The sequence below is a fragment of the Hemitrygon akajei genome, chromosome 31, assembly GCF_048418815.1.
Source record: "Hemitrygon akajei chromosome 31, sHemAka1.3, whole genome shotgun sequence".
In the NCBI taxonomy this organism is placed as follows: domain Eukaryota; kingdom Metazoa; phylum Chordata; class Chondrichthyes; order Myliobatiformes; family Dasyatidae; genus Hemitrygon; species Hemitrygon akajei.
Window position 1 is genome coordinate 7,102,812 of NC_133154.1, and position 20,998 is coordinate 7,123,809.

Below are 20,998 nucleotides of genomic sequence, written 5' to 3' on the forward strand. Positions count from 1 at the left end.
GAGGGTGCAGGGTATATGGAAAGTCTACCAGAGGAACTGGAAAATGTGGATACAATTAACAACATTTAAAAGACATTTGGATAGGAAAGGTTTAGAGCAGGGGATCCCAAACTTTTTAACATTACCATTAACTGCGGGGTTCATGGAACCCAGGTTAGGAGGTATGTGGGGGTGCCATGGTAACGTTGTGGTTAGCGCGACTCTTTTATTTTGGGGGCAGAGTTCAGAGTTCAATTCCAACATCATCAGTAGGGAGCCAATGGAATGGTTGAATTTTCTCCGGGTCCTCTGGTTTCCTCCCACAGTCCACAGATATACCGGTTAGTAGATTAATTGGTCATTGTAAATCATCCCGTGACTGGGCTCGGGTTAAATTGGGGGTTGCTGAGAAAGGGGCCTATTCCACACTGTTTCTCAATAAATAAATTAATAAATAAACATATGCAAATTGATTAGGTCATTCAGGCAACTTAGTCAGTATGGTTGAGACGGATTATCGGGCCTGTTTTCTACACTGTGTAACTATGTTTCTATAAATTCAAATACTTTAAACAAAATTTTTTTAAAGTTATAAAATATATATTTATTTAATTATTCTAGGCAACTGAACAGAAATATCACTTTACAGAGCCATAGAGATTGTTCAGCACTAGTTACATCTCAAGGCAGTTAGAAAATCAGTTAGACATCATCCAAGGAGTAACATTTTAATATTTTTACAGAAGGAGCTTATAAACAAGTGAGATTTATATCAAATTACCAATTCTGAAGACTGCATCACCAGACCTCAGGGAGGGGATCACTGTGAAAATTTCAGGATGTCTTGTTAAGGAATTATTGGCAGTTTCGTGGAGTTTAACAGCGAAGTTCCACTCTGTTGTCATTAAAACTTTAAGCTGCGGGGGGTTCTTCTGGAAAGGCTTATTTTATGTAATTTTAAAATAATAATTCCTGTCCTTCTCCAATACAGATCTTGAATATCCAACTAGACCGGCGTGAGAAACTGAGAACAGGGGCACTCTGCGGAGCCCACACGAATTGGCAAACAGCCTGAGGCAACAGCAGCCCATGTCGAGCAGTCACTCTGAAGGAGCAACAGGCATTCATCAGGACCAAAACATCAACTGTCCATTTCCCGCTATTGATGCTGCCTGACCTGCTGAGTTCCTCCAGCTTTTTGTGCATTGCTTCAGATTTCCAGGTTTCACTTGTGTCTCAAGTTATGAGGGGTGATTGATAAGTTTGTGGCCTAAGGAAGAAGGAGTCAGTTTTAGAAAACCTAGCACATTTATTTTGATGAAGAGTTTCGACCCGAAACGTCGTCACTACCTCCTCCCATAGATGCTGTCTGGCCTGCTGAGTTCTGCCAGCATTTTGTGTTTTTATTTCACATTTATTTTTCCTACATTCTTAAACTTAGTCCAGAAGTCGTGGAGCATACAGATCCCTTCTTTGTAGAAGTCGGCATCTTGGACCTCCAGAAATGGTCCATAGCATGGGGTGATTGATAAGTTCATGGCCTAAGGTAGAAGGATATGAGTTATTAACTTCAAACTTTCTGCATTTTCACTCAGAGTTGAACTGCACGTGCATGTAACGAGAGCTGTATAACTCATCTCCTTCTACCTTAGGCCACAAACCTATCAATCAGCCCTGGTGTGGACCACCTGGAGGTCCTAGATGCTCTCATTACATGCACATGCAGTTCGACTCTGAGTGATAATGCAGAAAGTTTGAAGTTAATAACTCATCTCCTTCTACCTTAGTACACAAACTTATCATTCACCCCTGCTGTGGACCACTTCTACAAAGGGATCCATATGCTCTACGACCGCTGGACTAAGTGTGTACATGTAGGAGGGGACTATGTTGAAAAATAAACGTGCTAGGTTTTCTAAAATTGACTCCTACTGTAGGCCATTAATCCCCCCTCGTATTCGAAGGAATCAGGTTTCACTTCAACAAGTAGGGTGGCTCAATGTAATCCAGCATCAAGGACACCTTCACAAAGCTACGCCTCAAAAGGGCAGCATCCATCATTAGGGACACCCATCTCCCAGCACATCCCCTCTTCTCATTGCTACCATCAGGGATGAGGTACAGGAGCCTGAAGACACACACTCAACTTTTCAGGAACAGCTTGTTCCCTTCTGTCATCAGATTTCTGAATGGACAATGAATCCATGAACACTACCTCCGTATTTTTACCTCATTTTAATATAGATTTTTATTATTATGTATTTCATTGCACTGCTGCTGCAAAACAACAAGTTTCACGACATATGCCGGTGATATTAAACCTGATTCTAATTCTGCATCTTGGGCCTGAAATGCCATTTGATCGGCCACACTGTATAAGCTGAACTGAAGCTGGAAGGATTTCTGATTTCAGTCTACTCATGAAGCTGGAGGCAGCCACAGCTGTGACACACATTGGCCAGTGGATGGACATTTAAAATCTCTCCTGCCCAGAAGATTGGCTTGCATAAATCAAATATTAAGCACAGGAGATGGGATGTTATGTTGAAGTTGTATAAGATGTTGCTGGGACCTAATTTGGAGTATTGTGTGCAGTTCTCGTCACCTACCTACAGGAAAAATTTCAATAAGATTAAAAGAGTGCAGAGAAAATTTACAAGGATGTTGCTGGGACTTGAGTTATAGAGTAAGGTTGGTCGGTTAGGAGAATTAGGGGAGATTTGATAAGAGGTATACAAAATTATGAGGGATGAATGCAAGTAGGCTTTTTCCACTGAGGTTAGGTGGAACTAAAACTAGAACTCATAGGTTAAGGGTGAAAGGTGACATGAGGGGGAACTTTCTCACTCAGAGGGTTGGTGAGAGTGTGCAACGAGCTGCCAGCGGAAGTGGTGGATGTGGGTTGGCTTGCAATGTTTGAGAGAAATTTGGATGGGAGGGTTATGGTCTGAAGGCAGGTCGATGGGACTGGACAGAATAGTAGTTTGGCATGGACTAGATGGGCCAAAGGGACTGCTTCTGTGCCGTAGTGTTCTATGACTCTGTGACTCCAAGATAACACAAGAATGAAAGAGAAAGCAGCTGTATTAGCCACTACAGTGCCTCAAGCCTGTTCCACTCTTCAGTGAACGACAATGCTGTTCTCCTTCAACCCTACATTCATGCCTGACGTGCAATCTGCTTTCTGCCCTTGACTGCTCAAGTTCTATTACTCAACTCTGAATTCTCTCAACAACTAAGCAAGCACGTCCTCTCAGAGTGGAGGATTTCAAAGACACAATTCTAAGTAAGTGAATTGTTTCTCTTCTCAATCCAAACTTTCTGACCCTAATCCTGGGACCATGCCCATCTCTTGGCTCTGGACTCTCAAGTCTGGGGGAGAAATGCCCATCACATCCAGCTTGTCAGTTTCTTTCAGAATATCACCTGCTTCAAAGCGATTATTTACTCTTCTTTTAGAATTTAGTCAATGTACTTGATCTCTCCCCCATTGGACAATCCCTGGAATCAGAAGCAAATGCAAGCACTTAGGAACACTCAACATGGTCACCTTGGTAGGGTTGTGGCTAGCTTGGAGGACCTATCACAGCTTGGACTGTAAGGGGTCCCTGTACGTCCTCCCTGTGAAAAGCGTAGGTTTTCCCGGGTGCTTCAGTTTCCTCCCACGGTCCAAAAGATGTGCTGGGTAGGTTAATTGGTCAATGTAAATTGTCTCATGCCTCTCAAAGTTCAATCCCACGTCCCCATCGTGAGAGGGTGGCAACGGGCAAGGCCAGCCAACAGGGCTGTGGTAAAGCTGCAGAGGCCAATCCGCTGTATGGTGGATATAATGGATTGCCAAAAAAAATGATGACCCTCCAAACATAACATCGACTTTGGACGATGGAGGTGGGAGGTCACTGATGCCCTATGCTCCACTGGGAGCTAAGGGCCCAGGAAGGAAGAAGAAATTAGGTTAGGGTTAAATCTGGGTTGTCTGGGAGCTGGGGCAGCACAGCTCAAAGGGCATTTTCTGTGCAGTATCTCCAAATTAAATAAATAAATTAACAGTCCTGTGAAGCAGATCCAGTGAAGGAGACGTTAACACTCAGGCGCTGTTCTCCTCTATAACATTCAACGTGAAGTAAATTTGCTCAGTAAAATGATAAGCCAATGTGTCTGTGTTTCCTATCTTGCCTTTATTGGAAGGATAAGCACAATATCAACAAGGTAAGGCACAAGGTCTTCAGACAATTTCACAGCTTTATTCTTATTATACAATCAAAGTTCTCAAATTTGAGACTGGTTATAAGTTTGTAAAATGCTGTTTACGTCGGATCATATTGCTGCATCTCTACGGCACCTAATATTCAACCTCCAGTAAATCAGTTCAGTGGCTATTTTAATTATTAATTAATTAGGACAATAGGCATTTTTTAATCCTATGTTGGATTTATCACACATTTTCTTTCTGATGTTCCCCCCCACCCCCCATCATTTTCAATTCAATTCCTTCCTTCCCATATCTACCATTTTGTCCTTGCTGAAGGGAAGTGTTTTAGCACTTTGCTTGGCATGGCTTAGGTTACTGACAGGACAGAATAACCTAAATTTAACTCTTGGCCCAATTGCGTTTCACTTTTGATGGCGGCCGAGAAACTGCCTACAATCCTGCATGTTAAAACTTTGGCCTTCTGACAAATACATTTGAAAGAATGATGATCATTTAAAGGATCAACAATATTCAGACTTGGGTTCTATCTTCTGTGATTCTAAACTCATCAAGGATTCGTGTTCTCAATCAGAAACCAGGGCTGCCCTGTTGGAATAATACGCCTGTGTGATGCATCCTTTGGAGCACCTGGTTTAATTGGTAACAATCTCAAACAAATCAGAAATTGAGGGTTCAGTGCTGACTCCTGGGATTTCATGACTAAGGTTGCTTTTCTAAACGTATCTATTTTTATTTATTTAGACACACAGTACGGAACAGGCCCTTACAGCTCAATGAGCTTTGCTGTCAACCCATCAATTTAAACTTAGACTAATCAGGGGACATATACAGTGACCAATTAACCTATTAACCACTAGGTCTTTGAACTGTGGGAGGAAACCAGAGAACCTGGAGGTAACCCATGCATTCCTTGGAGAGGACGTACAAACTCCTTACAGAGGACTCCAGGATTAAGCTCCAGACTCCCACATCTCGAGCTGTGATAGCGTCACGCTAACCACTACGCTACCATGTCAGCGTTCTGCATGATGTTTGCTTGCATATTCCCCTCTCTTTAATAGTTCCACCTCAACACCTTGAGGAGTCACCTTGGCATTTCTCAACCCACTTTTGAAGACCACTTTTTTTTAATAATACTTTTTATAAGACTTTTTTATAAAACTCGTGTATTTTTCACAGTACGTAGTGTTTCATCCCTGCTGTCAGGCAGAAAGTGGTATAACAGCTAAACTAATGGTTTAACACCTTTTTCACTGGCTAAGTATCAGCACATCACCCACGTGATGTAATTATTTTAATTATGTAGCCTAGTAACTAGATTATCCTTATCTAAGGAATTTCTTATCTATAAAAGTCATGGATTTTTCAGAGGCACCATGTTTTGCTGCTTTATTCATTTGTCTTTGAATTCACCTCTCAGCATCCTTTCTCAGCTTTTTATTTAGTTTGCTTAGTATTTGTATGTTTATTTGTACAATCTTTAGAATTAAGACTGCTCACCACTTTTTGACTCCCGGAAGAACCGTAAGGATCACAAGATAAACAGACATACAACACCTAGTCGGTTAATTCATCAGCTAATGGAAACCACAAGTGTGAAGAGGAGGATGTTACTGTCGCTACACAAAGACACAAAAGTGTGGAATATCCCACAGCATATATAGAACATTTAACCAGAACATTTAAAACACATTTTGTTTTAATATTTCCTCCCAGTACAATATTAGATAAGAGTGCCCTGCCACTGGTTTAAAAAAGAGACTCAGTAATTTTTCACAGATCTCAGAAGTCAACCCCAAACCATTGACTTCAGTGGTGATTACCCAGTTTTCTCACTTTTCACCGAGATGATGTAACTCGGGTTAGCTCTTTTGAACCACTCCACCCAGGCGCCATCGTAGATCATCACGTCGTCTTGCCCGCAGAGGTTGGCAGCAAGAGCGATGTGGCAGGCAGAGATCCCTGTGCCACAGGTGCCCACCAGCGGTCTGGACAGGTCCACACCACGCTCTTCAAAGATGCTCCGCAGCTCCTTCTCACTCTTGATCCTTAGAGTCTCTGGGTCCAAGAATTCAATGAAAGGGATATTGACACTGCCTGGGATGTGACCAGGGTCGAAACCTTGAGAAATAGGGCAGAGAGAAAAATTAAAACTTTCCCAAAGCAAAAAAAAATCTTTTCATACTGAAAATTTTAAATGAGAAGCAATATTTACTTAGAGCAGGGGCTCCCAACCCTTTTTTTTAAAATGCCATGGAGCAATACCATTAAGCAAGGGGTCCACGGACCCCAGGTTGGGAGCCCCTGATTTAGAGATACAGCACAGGCCCTTCCAGCCCAACGAGCTCACGCCACCCATGCGATCAATTTGAAATGTGGGAGGAAACTGGAGCACCCAGAGGAAAACCATGCAGTCATGAGGAGAACATACGAGCTCCTTACAGACTGTGGCGGGAATTGAACCCAGGTCACTGGCACTGTAGCAATGCACAACAACTATGCCACCCTAAACACTGGAAGGCCTGGCAGACTGGGTAGCAGAAAGAATGTAACAAGTTTGCCATTCCAATCCTACATAACTTTAACCTCAAGATAAATCCACCCCTCAGCACATATTAGTCTTTTGAATCTCAATGTCACAGTTTTAAATAAAGATTCTGTGAACTCAATTTACATTTCTTCAGGGAATACCTTTGAAAGTGCTGCAGATGCTGGAATTCTGAAATAAAAACTGAAACCCAGGACATGCCCTTTTCTCACTGCTACCATCAGGTAGGAGGTACAGAAGCCTGAAGGCATGAACTCAGCGATTCAGGAACAGCTTCTTCCCCTCTGCCATCCAATTCTTAAATAGATATTGAATCTTTGGACACTGCCTTACCTTTGAATTGATTTTTCTGCTATATTATGTATTGCATTGAACTGCTGCTGCTAAGTTAACAAATTTCATCTCACATGCCAGTGATAATAAACCTGATTCTGAACTGTTGTGAATACTCAGCAGATCAGCTGGCATCTGAAGGAACGGCTGTGGAGGCCAAGTCATTGGGTATATTTCAAGCGGAGGCTGATAGGTTCTTGATTAGTCAGTGCGTCGTAGATTATGGGGAGAAAGCAAGAAAATGGGTTTCAGAGGGATAATAAATCAGCCATGATGGACTGGTGGAGTAGACTCAATGGGCCGAATGGCATTCTGTCTTAGGAAAAAAACAGTTAATATTTCAGGTTCTGCTGGAAGTTATTTTCATAAATATTAACTGTTATACTGTGTCCACAGATGCTGCCTGACCTGCTGAGTATTTCTGTTTCATTTCAAACATTTTCCAATCCTTTCTGGCTTAGACCACGTGCAGGACAAACAATTGAAAGTGATGAAATGGGGTGAAAAGGGTAATTAAACTCATTCAGCACAGGTCCAGGCTATTCTATAGTGGGGAGAAAAATATTGTTTGCTTATAGTTATAAAGAATATTTTGCAATTCCAGATGAGAGCAGAACTATGATCCTTAAATACAAGTTACTTTTTATTGTGAACAGCGAATTCTGTTTTTAGTAATGACTACCTCAGATTTGATTGGAGAACTGGGGGTCACAGTATGGTAGTGGTTAGCACAACACTATTATAGATCAGGGTGTTGCAGAGTTCGGAGTTCAACTCCAGCACTATTCTGTAAGGATTCTCTATATATCCATGGAATGTGTGAGCTTTCTCCGGTTTGCAGTTTCCTCACAGAGTCCAAAAGATGTAAGTTAGTAAGTAAAGTCAAAGTAAAACAAAATTTATTATCAGAGTACATACATGTCACCACATACAACCCTGAGATTCTTTTTCTGTGGGCATACTTAGCAAACCTATAGAACAGCTGTAAACAGGATCAATGAACAACAAACTGTGCAAATGCATATATAAATAAATAGCAATAAATAACGAGCATGAAATAACAAGATAAAAGAGTCCTTAAATGAGTGTAGTTATCCCCTTTTGTTCACGAGCCTGATGGTTGAGGGGTAGTTACTGTTCTTGAACCTGGTGGTGTAACTCCTGAGGCACCTGCACCCTCTACCTGATGGTAGGATCAAGAAAAGAGCATGGCCTGGGAGGTGAGGATAATGGACACTGCTTTCCTACAGCAACATTTCATTTAGATGTGCTGAATGGCTGGGAGGCCTTTACCCGTGATGTACTGGGCCGAATCCACTAGCTTTTTGCAAAGGTTTTTGGTGACTTGCCGAACATCCGAAGACTCCCGAGGAAGTAGAGGCGCTGTTGTGGTTCCTTTGCAATTATATTTTTATGGTAAGTCCACTAGGTTAATTGGTCATTGTAAATTAGGTTAGCATTTTCCGGGCTTTTTGAGGTTGCTGTGGCAGCGTGGCTCGAATGGCTGTTAGGTCCTCCTCCACACTGACCGCTAATGAAGAACTCATACAGTAAATAAATTCAGGAGGAACTCTTTTTGCTTAGGGAGTGCCAGGAATGTGGAACTGGTTGCCAGAGGGAGTGACTGAGATGAATCACATGGAACCAATTATGGAGAACATTAATAAGCCAGAGGTGTGCAGATGAAGTTAGACACAGAGTGTTAGGAAGTGGTTCTGGTAAAGCAGTAACCAGCACGTCTGCAACTCCCACATATTCTAAGCACAATTTATTTTCTGATACCTCTTCCAATGTTTGAGTGGCAGGCAGAGAGCCCCACGACCTGGGCTTCAGCTAGTTACCCCGTCTAATAATAAGACATCAGACTCTTCAGAGCCAACTTACTTGCCATTCATGCTGACTCACAATGTTTACCTAACTAACAATCCAGTCGGCTGAGAACGAGGATACAACTGCCCCGGCTGTATTATTCTTGAACTAACTGGAGTGTTGTGTGCAGTTCTTGACATGCACCTGCAGGAAAGGTATCAATAAGATTTGAAAGAGTACAGAGAAGGGACGTTGCCAGGACTTGAGTTATGGGGAAAGGTTGAATAGGTTAGGACTGTATTTCCCTGGAGTGCAGGAGAATGAGGGGAGGAAAACAAAATGATAAGGGGTATAGACAGGGTAAATGCAAGCAGGCTTTTTTTCTACTGAAGTTAGCTGAGACTAGAACCAGAGGTGATACACTAAGGGTGAAATGTGAAATATTGTACTTAAGGGGAAAACTGAGTGGAAACTCAGAGGGTAGTGAAAGTGTGGAACGAGCTGCCAGTAGGTTGATGTTGGCTTGAATGCAACTGTAGGACTCTCAGTACCATTAACTGAGGTGTTAACTGTTCAGGCTAACAAAATGGCTTCTCTGTATTGTTACAATGAAATGGTTTCTCTGTAATGTTACTTAATGCTGTAATGGGTTTCTGTAGCTGGAATGTTTGGGTTATAACTGTAGATAAGGGGGGAACTAATCAATGGAGAATTGTTATGCTATCTTGCATGTGCGAGCTGAGCGGGAGTTTACGGTCTTTTTCGGGAGGCGAGCAAGGAGGAACGTGTGAAGAGCGGACAGTGTTTCCAGGGCGGCAGATACTGGACGTCGGCAGTTCGGACGGTGGCCGAAGGCTCAGAAGGCCGTTGTGGATGGAACTGGAGGCGTGAGCTCCAACGTATTGAAATATTATGTGCACAAACTGATAAACTTACTGATTTGGCACCTTTAGGGTTATCTGTTTCTACTAACCCATCACTAAGAAATGACTATAAGGTTGTAATTATTTACTTGCCTTTGGTGTATTGTCTGGTATTTGTGTTGCGAGTGTGTACGGGGGGGGGCATTACACTGAAGTATTACTCTGTTGGCAGGGCAACAGTGGTTCACCCTAGGCAAACGGGGGTAAATTGGGGGCACGGATGCTACACAACATTTAAGAGAAGATAGGACTACTACATGGAAGAGCTACAGTCCAGGTGTAAGTCAATGGGTCTTGGCAGAATCAGAGGATGCCACAGTCTAAATGAGCCGAAGGTCCCCTTTCTGTGCTGTAGTGCTCTATGCTATGACTTTAAATATTCCACTAAATAGGTAACATAATTCTCTCTGGGCGATGTTGAGGAAATCAAACGGAAGAAGGGTACCAAAGAGCAAATGGGCTGCAGTAATTAACAAAGGTCAACAGGAAAAAGAGACTTGGAGATGCTGAAAAAGTAATGGATACAGCGCAGTCCAACACAAGACCCTGGCTGCACCCCCCCCCCCCCATCACTGAATGAATAGGTGGGAATGAACAGATAGTCCTGGTTTCTGTATTTGCGCAATTTGTTATCTTTTGCACACTGCTTGTTTGTTCATCTTTGTGTGTAGTTTTTCATTGATTCTATTGTGTTTCTTTGTATCTACAGTAAGTACTTGCAAAAATATGAATCTCAGGGTAGTAGATAGTGACATAAACGTACCTTGATAATAAAGTTACTTCACTTTTACACTGGGCTCAATCCCATTCACTTCACACCTGCGAGTACAAAATGTCAGGTCGTGATCACTGAACAGCAGTCCAGGAAATGGGACTCTGATTCGGTTTCCTCGTGCAGACTTGTAGTTCCCCAACCCTTTTCACTTCATGATCCAAGCATAGTGGAGCGAGAGTATTTACATTGATTAGAGGCCATGCACCGCTCAACAGAATCTCCATCTTGCTGAGTTTCTGTTCCAGAGACCCAAACTGTGATACTTTTTCAGAAGAAAACAAATTAAGCCCAGTTATTCTGACCCTCCCAAGTTTAAGTTCATCATCACTCAACCATACACATGTATTCCAGAAAGCGAGACATTCCTCCAGGCCAAGGTGCATAACACAGTACATGTAACTCACATGCATAAGGTAATATTACCACAAATAACCAATAAAGTGCATACTTGACACAAATTTAAAAGTAAACAGTATAACACTACTGGCGCTTCAGACATGGTGGCAGGGAGTTCAGTAATGGTGTGGTCTGGGGAAAGAAGCTATTTCCCATCCTAACAGTTCTTGCCCTAAGGTACCTCCTGCCTGATGGTGGGGGGGGGAGGGGGGGTCAAAGAGATTGTTGGACGGACTGACAATGCAGCACTCCTGATAAATATCCACTGGCTGTTGTCAATATAGAAGAACCCCAGTTCCTGGTAATACAAAGTGCTGGCAGAACTCAGCTGATCAGGTAGCATCTATAGAAACGAATAAACAGTCCGGTTTAAGATGGCGCTGATACAGCTCAGCGACTACTTATCAGCAGCAAACAAAACAAACTACTAAATAGTTTATTTATAACACTCTTTTTGGCAAACGATCACCACAAACAATAGCCTGTAACTTCGCTTTGGACTTGGTGGTGATTTGATGCGGCAGAACCCAGATGAGGCAACAAAGGTGAGGGTACAGGCCCATCGACAAGAGTGAGGAAAGACCTCGGGAAAGCACCAGCACGAATTGGAAAGGGCAGGCACAGGCCGAATCGAGTCAGTGGGGTCCTGGCCCCAAAGGTTTTCAAAGCAATAGAACCGGATGTTTGGACGATGATTTATGCCGGCCAGATTGAGAAGGTCAGGGTGACGGGGCTGGAGGTGAGGCACAGGCCAGTTCAGCTTGCTGCTCTGTGACATTTACTCGGCTCTACGCTGAACTGAGGCTGTGGCTTTGTGTGTGTCGACAGATCTTCTTTCATGAACTTCAGTTCTGAATGCTATTTGTTTGCCTTTCGTTTGCACGGTTTGTGTTTTTTCTCTCTGCACATTGGGTGTTTTACAGTCTTTTTTTAATGGGATCTTTTAGGTTTCTTTGTTTCGTGGCTGCCTGTAAGAAGGTTATATAATGTATACATACTTTGAACTTTGACATTTTGGGCCCAGGACCTAGCCCAAAATGTGGACCGTTTATTCATATCCACAGATGCTGCCTGACCTGCTGAGTTCTTCCAGCATTTTGTGTGTGTTGCTCTTGATTCCCAGCATCTGCAGAATCTCTTGTGCCCTGGCTTAACACTCCAGGGTAACACATTATACATAACAAGCAATAAAATCCTTCAGGGCAAACATACTCCAGTGGAAATCTTCAATGACCGTTTGTCACTGGTTAGAGATAAATAATACAGAAGAAAATTCACAAAATTCTAAGTTATTCAGATGGTCGACCTTTAATCTTTTGCAATGATGCTCCTTGCACTAAATCAACATGGACGTTAATCATTTCAGGGTTTTATCACAAATCAATTCTCCAACCTTGCTCTGCTCCTGTGAACATGATAATTTGGGAGCAAGGTCACCCAAGATTATGCAGAAGGTGGAGGGGAGAAAGAGGAGTGGGGGAGAGGGGAGAAGCTTTATCTGTCATATGTACGTAGAGATATACAGCTAATGTATCGTTTATGTCAAATTAAATCAGTGAGGATTGTGCTGGGCAGCCACGCTACCTGTGCCAATATAGCATTCCCACAACTCACTAATCATAACCCGTACATCTTTGGAGGAAACTGGAGCATGGGGAGAATGTACAAACTCCTTACAGTCAATGGTGGGAATCAGTGAGTACTGTCCTTAATAACAGCTGTCGCCCTACTAAGGCACAGTTCCTTGGCGATGTCTTGGATACTACAGAGACTAGTACCCAAGATGGAACTAACTAATTTTAAAACTTCCTGTAGCTTCTTTCTATTCTGTTGAAGTTACACACACAAAATGCTGGAGGAACTCTGCAGGTCAGGCAGCATCTATGAAAATTAAAAAACAGTCAATGTTTTGAGCCAAGACCTTTCATCAGGACTGAAAAGGAAGAGGGAAAATGCCAGAATAAAAAATGGGAGATGTGGAAGGTGAAGCCAGGTGGGTGGGAAAGGTAAAGGACTGGAGAAAAAGGTATCTGACAAGTTGGTCAATGACCTACTCCTTTGCCAAGATGAGGCCACTCTCAGGGTGGAGAAGCAACACCTTATATTCTGCCTTAGTAGCCTCCAACCTGATGGCATGAATGTTGATTTCTCCTTCCAGTAAATGTTTTTCCCTTCCCTCAACCCCTGCCTCTATTCCCCACTCTAGCCTTTCACCTCTTATCACCAACCTATCACTTCTCCCTTGGTCCCTTCCTCTTTCCCTTTCTCCTATGGTCCACTCTCCCCTCCTATCAGATATCTTTAACTCCAGCCCTTTACCTTTCCCACCCATCTGGCTTCACCTTTCACCTTATAGCTTGTCTTCCTTCCACATCTCCCATCTTTTTATTCTGGTATTTTCCCTCTTCCTTTTCAGTCCTGATGAAGGGTCTTGGCCCAAAACATCGACTGTTTATTCATTTTCATAGATGCTGCCTGACCCGCTGAGTTCCTCCAGCATTTTGTGTGTGTAACTTCATCAATTGTTTGGGCAAATTAGTCTACTGGACTCAATACTGATTTTCCCCTTCTTGTGTCCTCAGCTGCCATCTTCTTTGGTTTTCCCTTCTCCCATGGACCAATGTCCTCTCCTATTAGATTTTTTCTTCAGCCCTTACCCTGTTCCACCAATCCCCTCCCTCACTTGGTCTCACCTATCACCTGCCAGCTTGTACTCCTTCCTCTCCCCCTCCACCTTCTTATTCTGGCTTCATCAGCCTGACACAGCGGTGTCAAGAAAAACAACCTTTCCCTCAATGTCGCAAAAACAAAGGAGCTGGTTGTGGATTACAGGAGGAATGGAGATGGGCTAACCCCTATTGACGTCAATGGATCTGGGGTTGAGAGGGTAAGTTCCTCTGCATAAACATCACTGAGGATCTCACGTGGTCTGTACATACCGACCCTGTGGTGAAAAAGACACAACAGCACCTCTTTCACCTCAGACGGTTGAAAAAGTTTGGTATGGATCCCCAAATCCTAAGAACTTTCTACAGGGGCACAACTGAGAGCATCCTGACTGGCTGCATCACTGCCTGGAATGGGAACTGTACTTCCATCAATTGCAGGGCTCTGCAGAGAGCGGTGTGGACAGCCCAGTGCATCTGTAGATGTTAACTTCGCAATATTCAGGACATTTACAAAGACAAGTGTGTAAAAAGGGCCCAAAGGATCACTGGGGACCTGAGTCACCCCAACCATGAACTGTTTCAGCTGCTACCATCCGGGAAACGGTACCGCAGCATAAAAGCCAGGACCAACAGGCTCCGGACAAGCTTCTTCCTCCAGGCCATCGGACTGATTAATTCCTGTTGTACGTACTATTTATTACAAATTACTATAAGTTGCACATTTAGACAGACGTAACATAAAGATTTTTATTCCACGTGTATGTGAAGGATGTAAGTAATAAAGTCAATTCAATTCTTCCTTTCCAGTCCTGATCCGAAACATCAACTGATTATTTCCCGTCCCATAGATGCTGCCTGACCTGTTCAGTTCCTCCAGTGTTTTGTGCATGTTACTCCATAATTAATGCTACAGCTTCAGCTAATTGACTCCCTTGATCGTATGATCGTCCAGTCTTGTTACAAGTCCAACTGCAATATTGGCGCAGTTTTTCTCTCTCCATCGTCTCAGCTGCTGGGTATTTCATACAGCTCTGACTAGCATTTTGCAGTTTTAAAATGCCCTTCATTTGCTTTCTCTCTAACTGCTTCATTAACTTATTAACTTTCACAATAGCAACCCTGCTCCTGTCTATCAATGATATAGAGTCACAGAGAAGAACAGAAAAGGCTCTTCAGCCCATCTAATCCATGCTGAAACCATTTAAACTGCCTACTCTCATCAACCTGCACTGGATCCATAGCCCTCCATACCCCTACCATCCATGTACCTATCCAAACTTAAGCATTGAAATTGACCTTGCATGCATCACGTGCTGGCAAGAAATTTTCCCTCATACTGCCCTTAAACATTTCATCTTTCATCCTGAACCCATGACCTTCAGCCTGTAGTCCCATCCTACCTTAGTGGAAAAAGCCTGCTTGCATTTACCCTATCTAAACCCCTTATAATTTTGTATCCCTCCGAGGAATTTTGAGGTCCACATTCCTCAAAGTTACAGCACAAGCTGATAGGGTGGTTAAGAAAGTGTATGATGTGCTGGCCTTTGTTAGTCGGTGGACTGACTTCAAGAGCCACGAGGTAATGTTGTAGCTCTAAAATAAAAATCTGATTAGACTGTATTTGGAGTATTGTGTTCGGTTCTGGTCACTGAAGATGTGGAAGCCAGAGAGAATGCAAGGGAGATTTATGAGGATGCTACCTGGATTAGGAATCATATCTTAAGAGGATAGGTTGAGTGGCTTTTATCTTTGGAGAGGAGGAGGATAGATGTGTGCAACATGTCAAGAGGCATATAGAGTGGACAGCCAGAGACTTTTTCCCAAGAAGGTTTAGATTGATCTTAGAGTAGGTCAAGGGGTCGGCAGAACATTGTGGGCCGAAGGGTTTGTACTGTTCCATGTTTTATATAAACGGTGCAAAGCGAGAGAATGATTTGGAAGAAAAACCTGGTCTGGGCTCAGGTTGGGTGCCTTGGAACCTGCCCGAGGGTCTGGAATCCACCAACTGGAACTCCTTGCTGTCAATGTTGTCCAGGACCTGCTCGAAGCTCTTGACAACACAGGGTCGGGGCTGCGGCTGGAACTGGGCGGGAGGCAGCTGCTGAATCTCGGCGGTGACCGGCAGACCCTGGCGGCACCAGAGCTTCAACCCCCCGTCCAGCACCGACACCCGTCTGTGCCCGAAAGCCCGGAACATCCACCAGACCCGCGGCGAGCAGAACATCCCCCAATCGCTGGCGTCGTAGACCACGACGTGCGTGGCGTTGCCGATGCCCAGGGCTCCCACGTACTGGCCGAAGTGCTCGGCCGGCGGCATCATGTGGTCGTAGGGCGACGAGGTGTCGCTGCACTCGTCAAGGTCGAAGAAAGCGGCCCCCGGGATGTGCCGCTCCTCGAACTCCTTCCTGCCGTTGCGCGGCACCGTGGGCAGGTACCAGGAGCAATCCAGCACCCGCAGCGTGCCCGCCTTGGCCGTGCGGATAGCCTCAGCCAGCCAGGCTGAAGACACGACGCTGCGTACCCACGCCATAGCTGCCTCTCCTCCCTCCTTGCGTTGGAGCGGAACCTCACTTGACCCGGCAGGAAAAGTACCTACCTTCCCCTTCCCCTTCCCCTCCCACCGACCGAGCTCCCGTTATAGCGCACTTTGCTTCTATGTTCGCCGCGCTGTCCCTCGGGACTGGACTGTAACCATTACAAAACAAAAATAAACATAAATAAAAGATTCTACAGATGCTGCAGATCCAGAGCAGCACACAGAAAACGCTAGAGGAACTTCACAGGTCAGGCAGCACCTTTGGAAATGAATAAACAGTCGGCGTTTCGGGCCGAGACTCTTCTTCAGGACAAGAAATAAATGGAAAAGACGCCAGAATAAAAAAAGGGGGGGGGGCGAGGGGAGAAGGATAAGCAGAAGATTATAGGTGAATCATAAGCGCAAGGAGATTCTACAGATGCTGGATATACAACACATACAAAATGCTGGAGGAACTCAGCACGTCTGGAAATGAATAAACAGTCGCCGTTTCAGGCCAAGACCCTTCTTCAGGACTGGAAAGGAAGGGGGAAGACCCCAGAATAAAAAAAAGTGAGGGGAAGGGAGGGAGGATAGCTAGAAGCTGATAGGTGAAGCCAGGTGCGTGGGAAAGGTAAAGGGCTGGAGAGGAAGGAATAGGAGAGGAGAGAGAGAGAGAGAGAGGAGAAAGAAAAGACACCAGGGGGAGGTTATGATAGGCAGGTGAGGAGAAAAGGTAAGCAGCTAGAGTGGGGAATTTAAGAAGAGGAAAGAGAAAAAAATAAATTGATGTTTATGCCATCAGGTTGAGGGAATATGACCTGTGGTTCCTCCACAGTGAGAGTGGCCTCATTGTTGCAAAAAAGGAGGCCATGGATCGACATGTCCAAACAGGAACGGGGATAGGATTTAGAATGGTCGGCCACTGGGAAATTCTGCTTTTGGCAGATGGAGCGAAGGTAATTGACATAGTGATTCCTCCAATCTACATTGGGTCTCACCACTGTACTTGAGACCACATCGGGAGCATTCTCAGCTGAGACCACTCTCAGCATCAAGGTTATTGTCATAGGAACAAGTATGGTGAATTTCTGTATAATTGCAATGACAGACTTGCATGCAGTAGCATCAAGCAGAGAAATTCAGACAGAACACAAAGTAGCTATACATAAATTACACATTGAAGAAAAAAGTGCAAACAAGACATTAGCGCAAATGAGAAAAACATAATCAGAGACAAGTCCACAGTAGTGCAAGAGTGGTCTGGAGTGTTCCGTTATTGAGGTAGGGGTAGGTTGTGCAAGTCAGTTCAAGAACCATGGTTATAGGAAAATAGTTGTTCTAGAACCAGTTGTTCTGGTGCTATGAGATTTGAGTCTTTTGTACTCCGTGCACAAAAATGGCAGGGAGAAGAGGGCATGACCTGGATGGTGGGAGGTTAACATTACGATAGATGCTGCTTTCTTGAAGCGGTGCCTAATGTAGGGCATTGTTCCCTCAGTCTCTGACATGGGGAGAAAGCAGCAGGAGGGGGAAAGGATGAATGTTTCAGCAGTGAGGGGAGGGAGAGAGCGGTCCGTACACTGGTACATTCATTGTACATATGATTTTCTTTGTGTTCTATCACTGAGCTATCTGATTGGCCTATCAGAGTTCTCATTGGGAACTAGTTGACTTAATCAGCATTTCTGATGTGGCTTAATTTTAAAAAAAGGACCACATGGTCATCTTCCTCCACTAGAGCATGTTCACACTGTTCTTTAAAGAGTCTGCTCTCTTGTCTGTCTCCTATGCAACAAAATCAAACAATTAATTTAGAGGCAGTGCGGGATAGGCCCAGCTACCCCTGAAAACCTCAATGTACCCCTAACCTAATCACAGGATAATTGACAATGACTCATTAAACTACTTGGTATGTCCTTAGACTGTGGGTGGAAACCGGAGAAAACTCACACTTTCTACGATGAGGACATCAGAATTCAGACTTGTCAACTGACCATTTCAAATGATTTTGGTCTCAAGGTTTATTAATATGCTCTGTATCGAAGTGCAGACACGAGTCAAAGGCCTGTGTTTCTACTGTAACCCTCAGATTCAGCCAGCATGCATTTGTCTAGGGGAAAACAGCCTTTGGCCCAGCCAAACTGAGAAATCTTGTTCATGTGGATGATCGTGATGTGTTGCCCGGTTACAAATCCGAACTGCAAAATATCAGACAGTACACCATATGCAATTAAACGATTGAACTTGATAAATCTTCATCTGACTATATAGTAAAGAAAATAAAAAGGGCCCATTTTAATGAAACAGTTTAAAGTGCACATTGGAGCTCACAGATTCATACATTTTTTCCCCATCAACCTCCTCCGAGCATTGCTGACCGTTTGACCCTCGCTCCAAGTCCACTCCGTCCGCCAGTCTACCAACTCTTTCCATTCGCGTCTTCGCTCTTCATCTCTCGCTGACAAAAGCCCACGAAAACCCTGCTGCCAGACCCACAAGAACAACATGCCTCTCATTGGATAGTGCACATACCAAAGGCCCCGTTATCTCTAGTCATAACCCAAACATTGCTGCTACAGAGAAACCATTACCTTAGCAATGAAGTATTACGGAGAGGCCATTACACTATAAGACTCTATATCAACACATTAAACAGAGGACAGTATTTCTGTTGGTGCCCTGATTAAACCACTTTCCTCTGATCTAAAACATTTACTCACAGTGTCTACATGTGAAGCAATTGATCTATTAACCATTGTTTATTGATATTTAACTGATGTACAATAATGATGCCCAATTTCCATAACTGAATAAAATCAATGCAAAATTTCAGATGAAGCAAATATAATATTTAACCAATTAGTGATGCCTTATCATGAAACAAACTTATGATCTACAGTAATTATGCAATAGGAGTCAGACAGAGAAGTACATCTATTCAGATGCCACAGAATGACCATCTGCTAGAATTCTGTGGAGTTTTTACAAGGATAACTCACGCTACTATTTGGGTATCATTATTCTGTGACAGATTTTTTCTTTGTGCTACTTGTTGTGGCCTGGTTGCCAATGCAATCCACTCTACATGAGAGGTTATGTATTCATTTCCCATTCTAGTGATCTGAGCACAAAAATCTTGGCTCCCACTTCAATGCAGTACTGAGCACCAGCTGGTTGCATCTTTGGTGAAACATTTACTCAAATACTGCCCAATCCCCTGGATAAATAAGTAAGCATGTGCCACCTTGACGAACGAGCAGAAACATTCTTCCTGGTGTCCAGAGCAACACTTTTTCCTGAATCAAACATATAAACCAGTTACCAGAATCAATATTACATTGGTACATGTGTGAACTTGCTGTGTATGTGTGTGTGCAGGTTGTAATATTACTGATTACACTATAAATTACCACTTTCTCAGGGTACTTTGAGACATTCTGGTATCATGAAATATACAATGGAAATGCAAATTGCTTTTTCTTTTACACACATCTGCCACTAGATGGAATTTCAAAATCTCCAGAAATTGCAAATCACCATACAGTTTGAAAGCATTAACTTTGGTGGGGAGGTACAAATTAAAGTTTAAATTTATTTATGATTCAACCATACGTAAATGCCCATGAATACCAACCAAACAAATCGAGTTACTCCTGGGCCAAAATGCAAAGCACAGTACGAACAGCATACACAGCAAAAGGCACATATAAGGTAGAAAGTAAACCTAGTCTCTCTCTCTCTCTCTCTCTCACACACACACACACACACACACACACACACACACACACACACACACACACACACACACACACACACACACACACACACACACACACGTACACGTACACGTACACGTAACCCAAGTCGCTAAGTGACATGTCCTGTAGATTATAGGTGCATGGTTCTCGTTGGCAAGGACAAGCAGTTCTTAGCAGTCCACAGATGAACGCACACACCATGCGCGCAATCCAGCTTGACATTCCACTGATCAAACACTGGAGGGCAGCACTGACAAGAGGTGCCAGGCTCTGACCCAACATTGACACCACCGCAGGCGTCTCCTGGACTGCTGCAACGGGCAACCCTGCAGCTTGAGGCCTAGTCCTCGCTAGAACTGAGGTTACACAGCTTCCTCACTATCTGTCTCGCTAATACACAAGGGAAATGGACTTGCTGTGGCGGCCCACTTCCTAGCGCACTCGAACCGGCTCACGAATAGCCAGCGCGCCGGCATAAAGGCCAGTCCCAAAAGGGCGCCAGGTCTGCTTCACCAACAAAGGGAAAAGCCTGCACAGGACTGTGAATACGTGCCCCCTACAGCATCCGCGCGCGGGACAGGACTGTGAATACGTGCCCCCTACAGCATCCGTGCCCAGGGAGGGCGGGATCAGGGAGGCGTTAAAGCGAGGCCACGAAGTTCGAATAAAATCTTTTTTTAACTGCAGTTTACCGACTCCGTGTCGTTATTTCAGCGCTGCGTGTAGCACACCGCTACAATTGGTGACCCCAACAGCCCAAGTGATACTTGGGCCGAAGATGACCGACGCCGCATCTGTTCATGCAGTTTCGTTGAAACTGCCAAGCTTCTGGATGCTGCGCCCTCACCTATGGTTCCAGCAAACAGAAGCCCAATTCCACGTTCGGCAGATAACCTCGGAGGACACACGTTACTACTACGTGGTGAGCTCCCTCGACCAGGACACAGCGGTCCAGGTTGAGGAGTTCATACAGTCACCCCCGGAAGATGGCAAATACACAGAATTCAAAGCCTGCTCATAAGGACTTTCGGACTCTCACGGCGTGAGCGGGCTGCCTGTTTACTGCACCTGGATGGT

General features: G+C 44.1%; 1 protein-coding gene across 1 annotated transcript; it reads right to left on the minus strand.

The window, feature by feature from the left end:
• Positions 1 to 4,136: 4,136 nt before the first annotated feature.
• On the minus strand, positions 4,137 to 16,230 carry mpst (mercaptopyruvate sulfurtransferase). Its single transcript, XM_073033981.1, has 2 exons — positions 15,593 to 16,230; positions 4,137 to 6,313 (listed from the first exon to the last, which is right to left on the minus strand). Exons 1-2 carry the CDS (start codon positions 16,173 to 16,175, stop codon positions 6,012 to 6,014), a joined length of 885 nt encoding a protein of 294 aa, XP_072890082.1. The 5' UTR covers positions 16,176 to 16,230; the 3' UTR covers positions 4,137 to 6,011.
• Between the last annotated feature and the right edge of the window lie 4,768 nt (positions 16,231 to 20,998).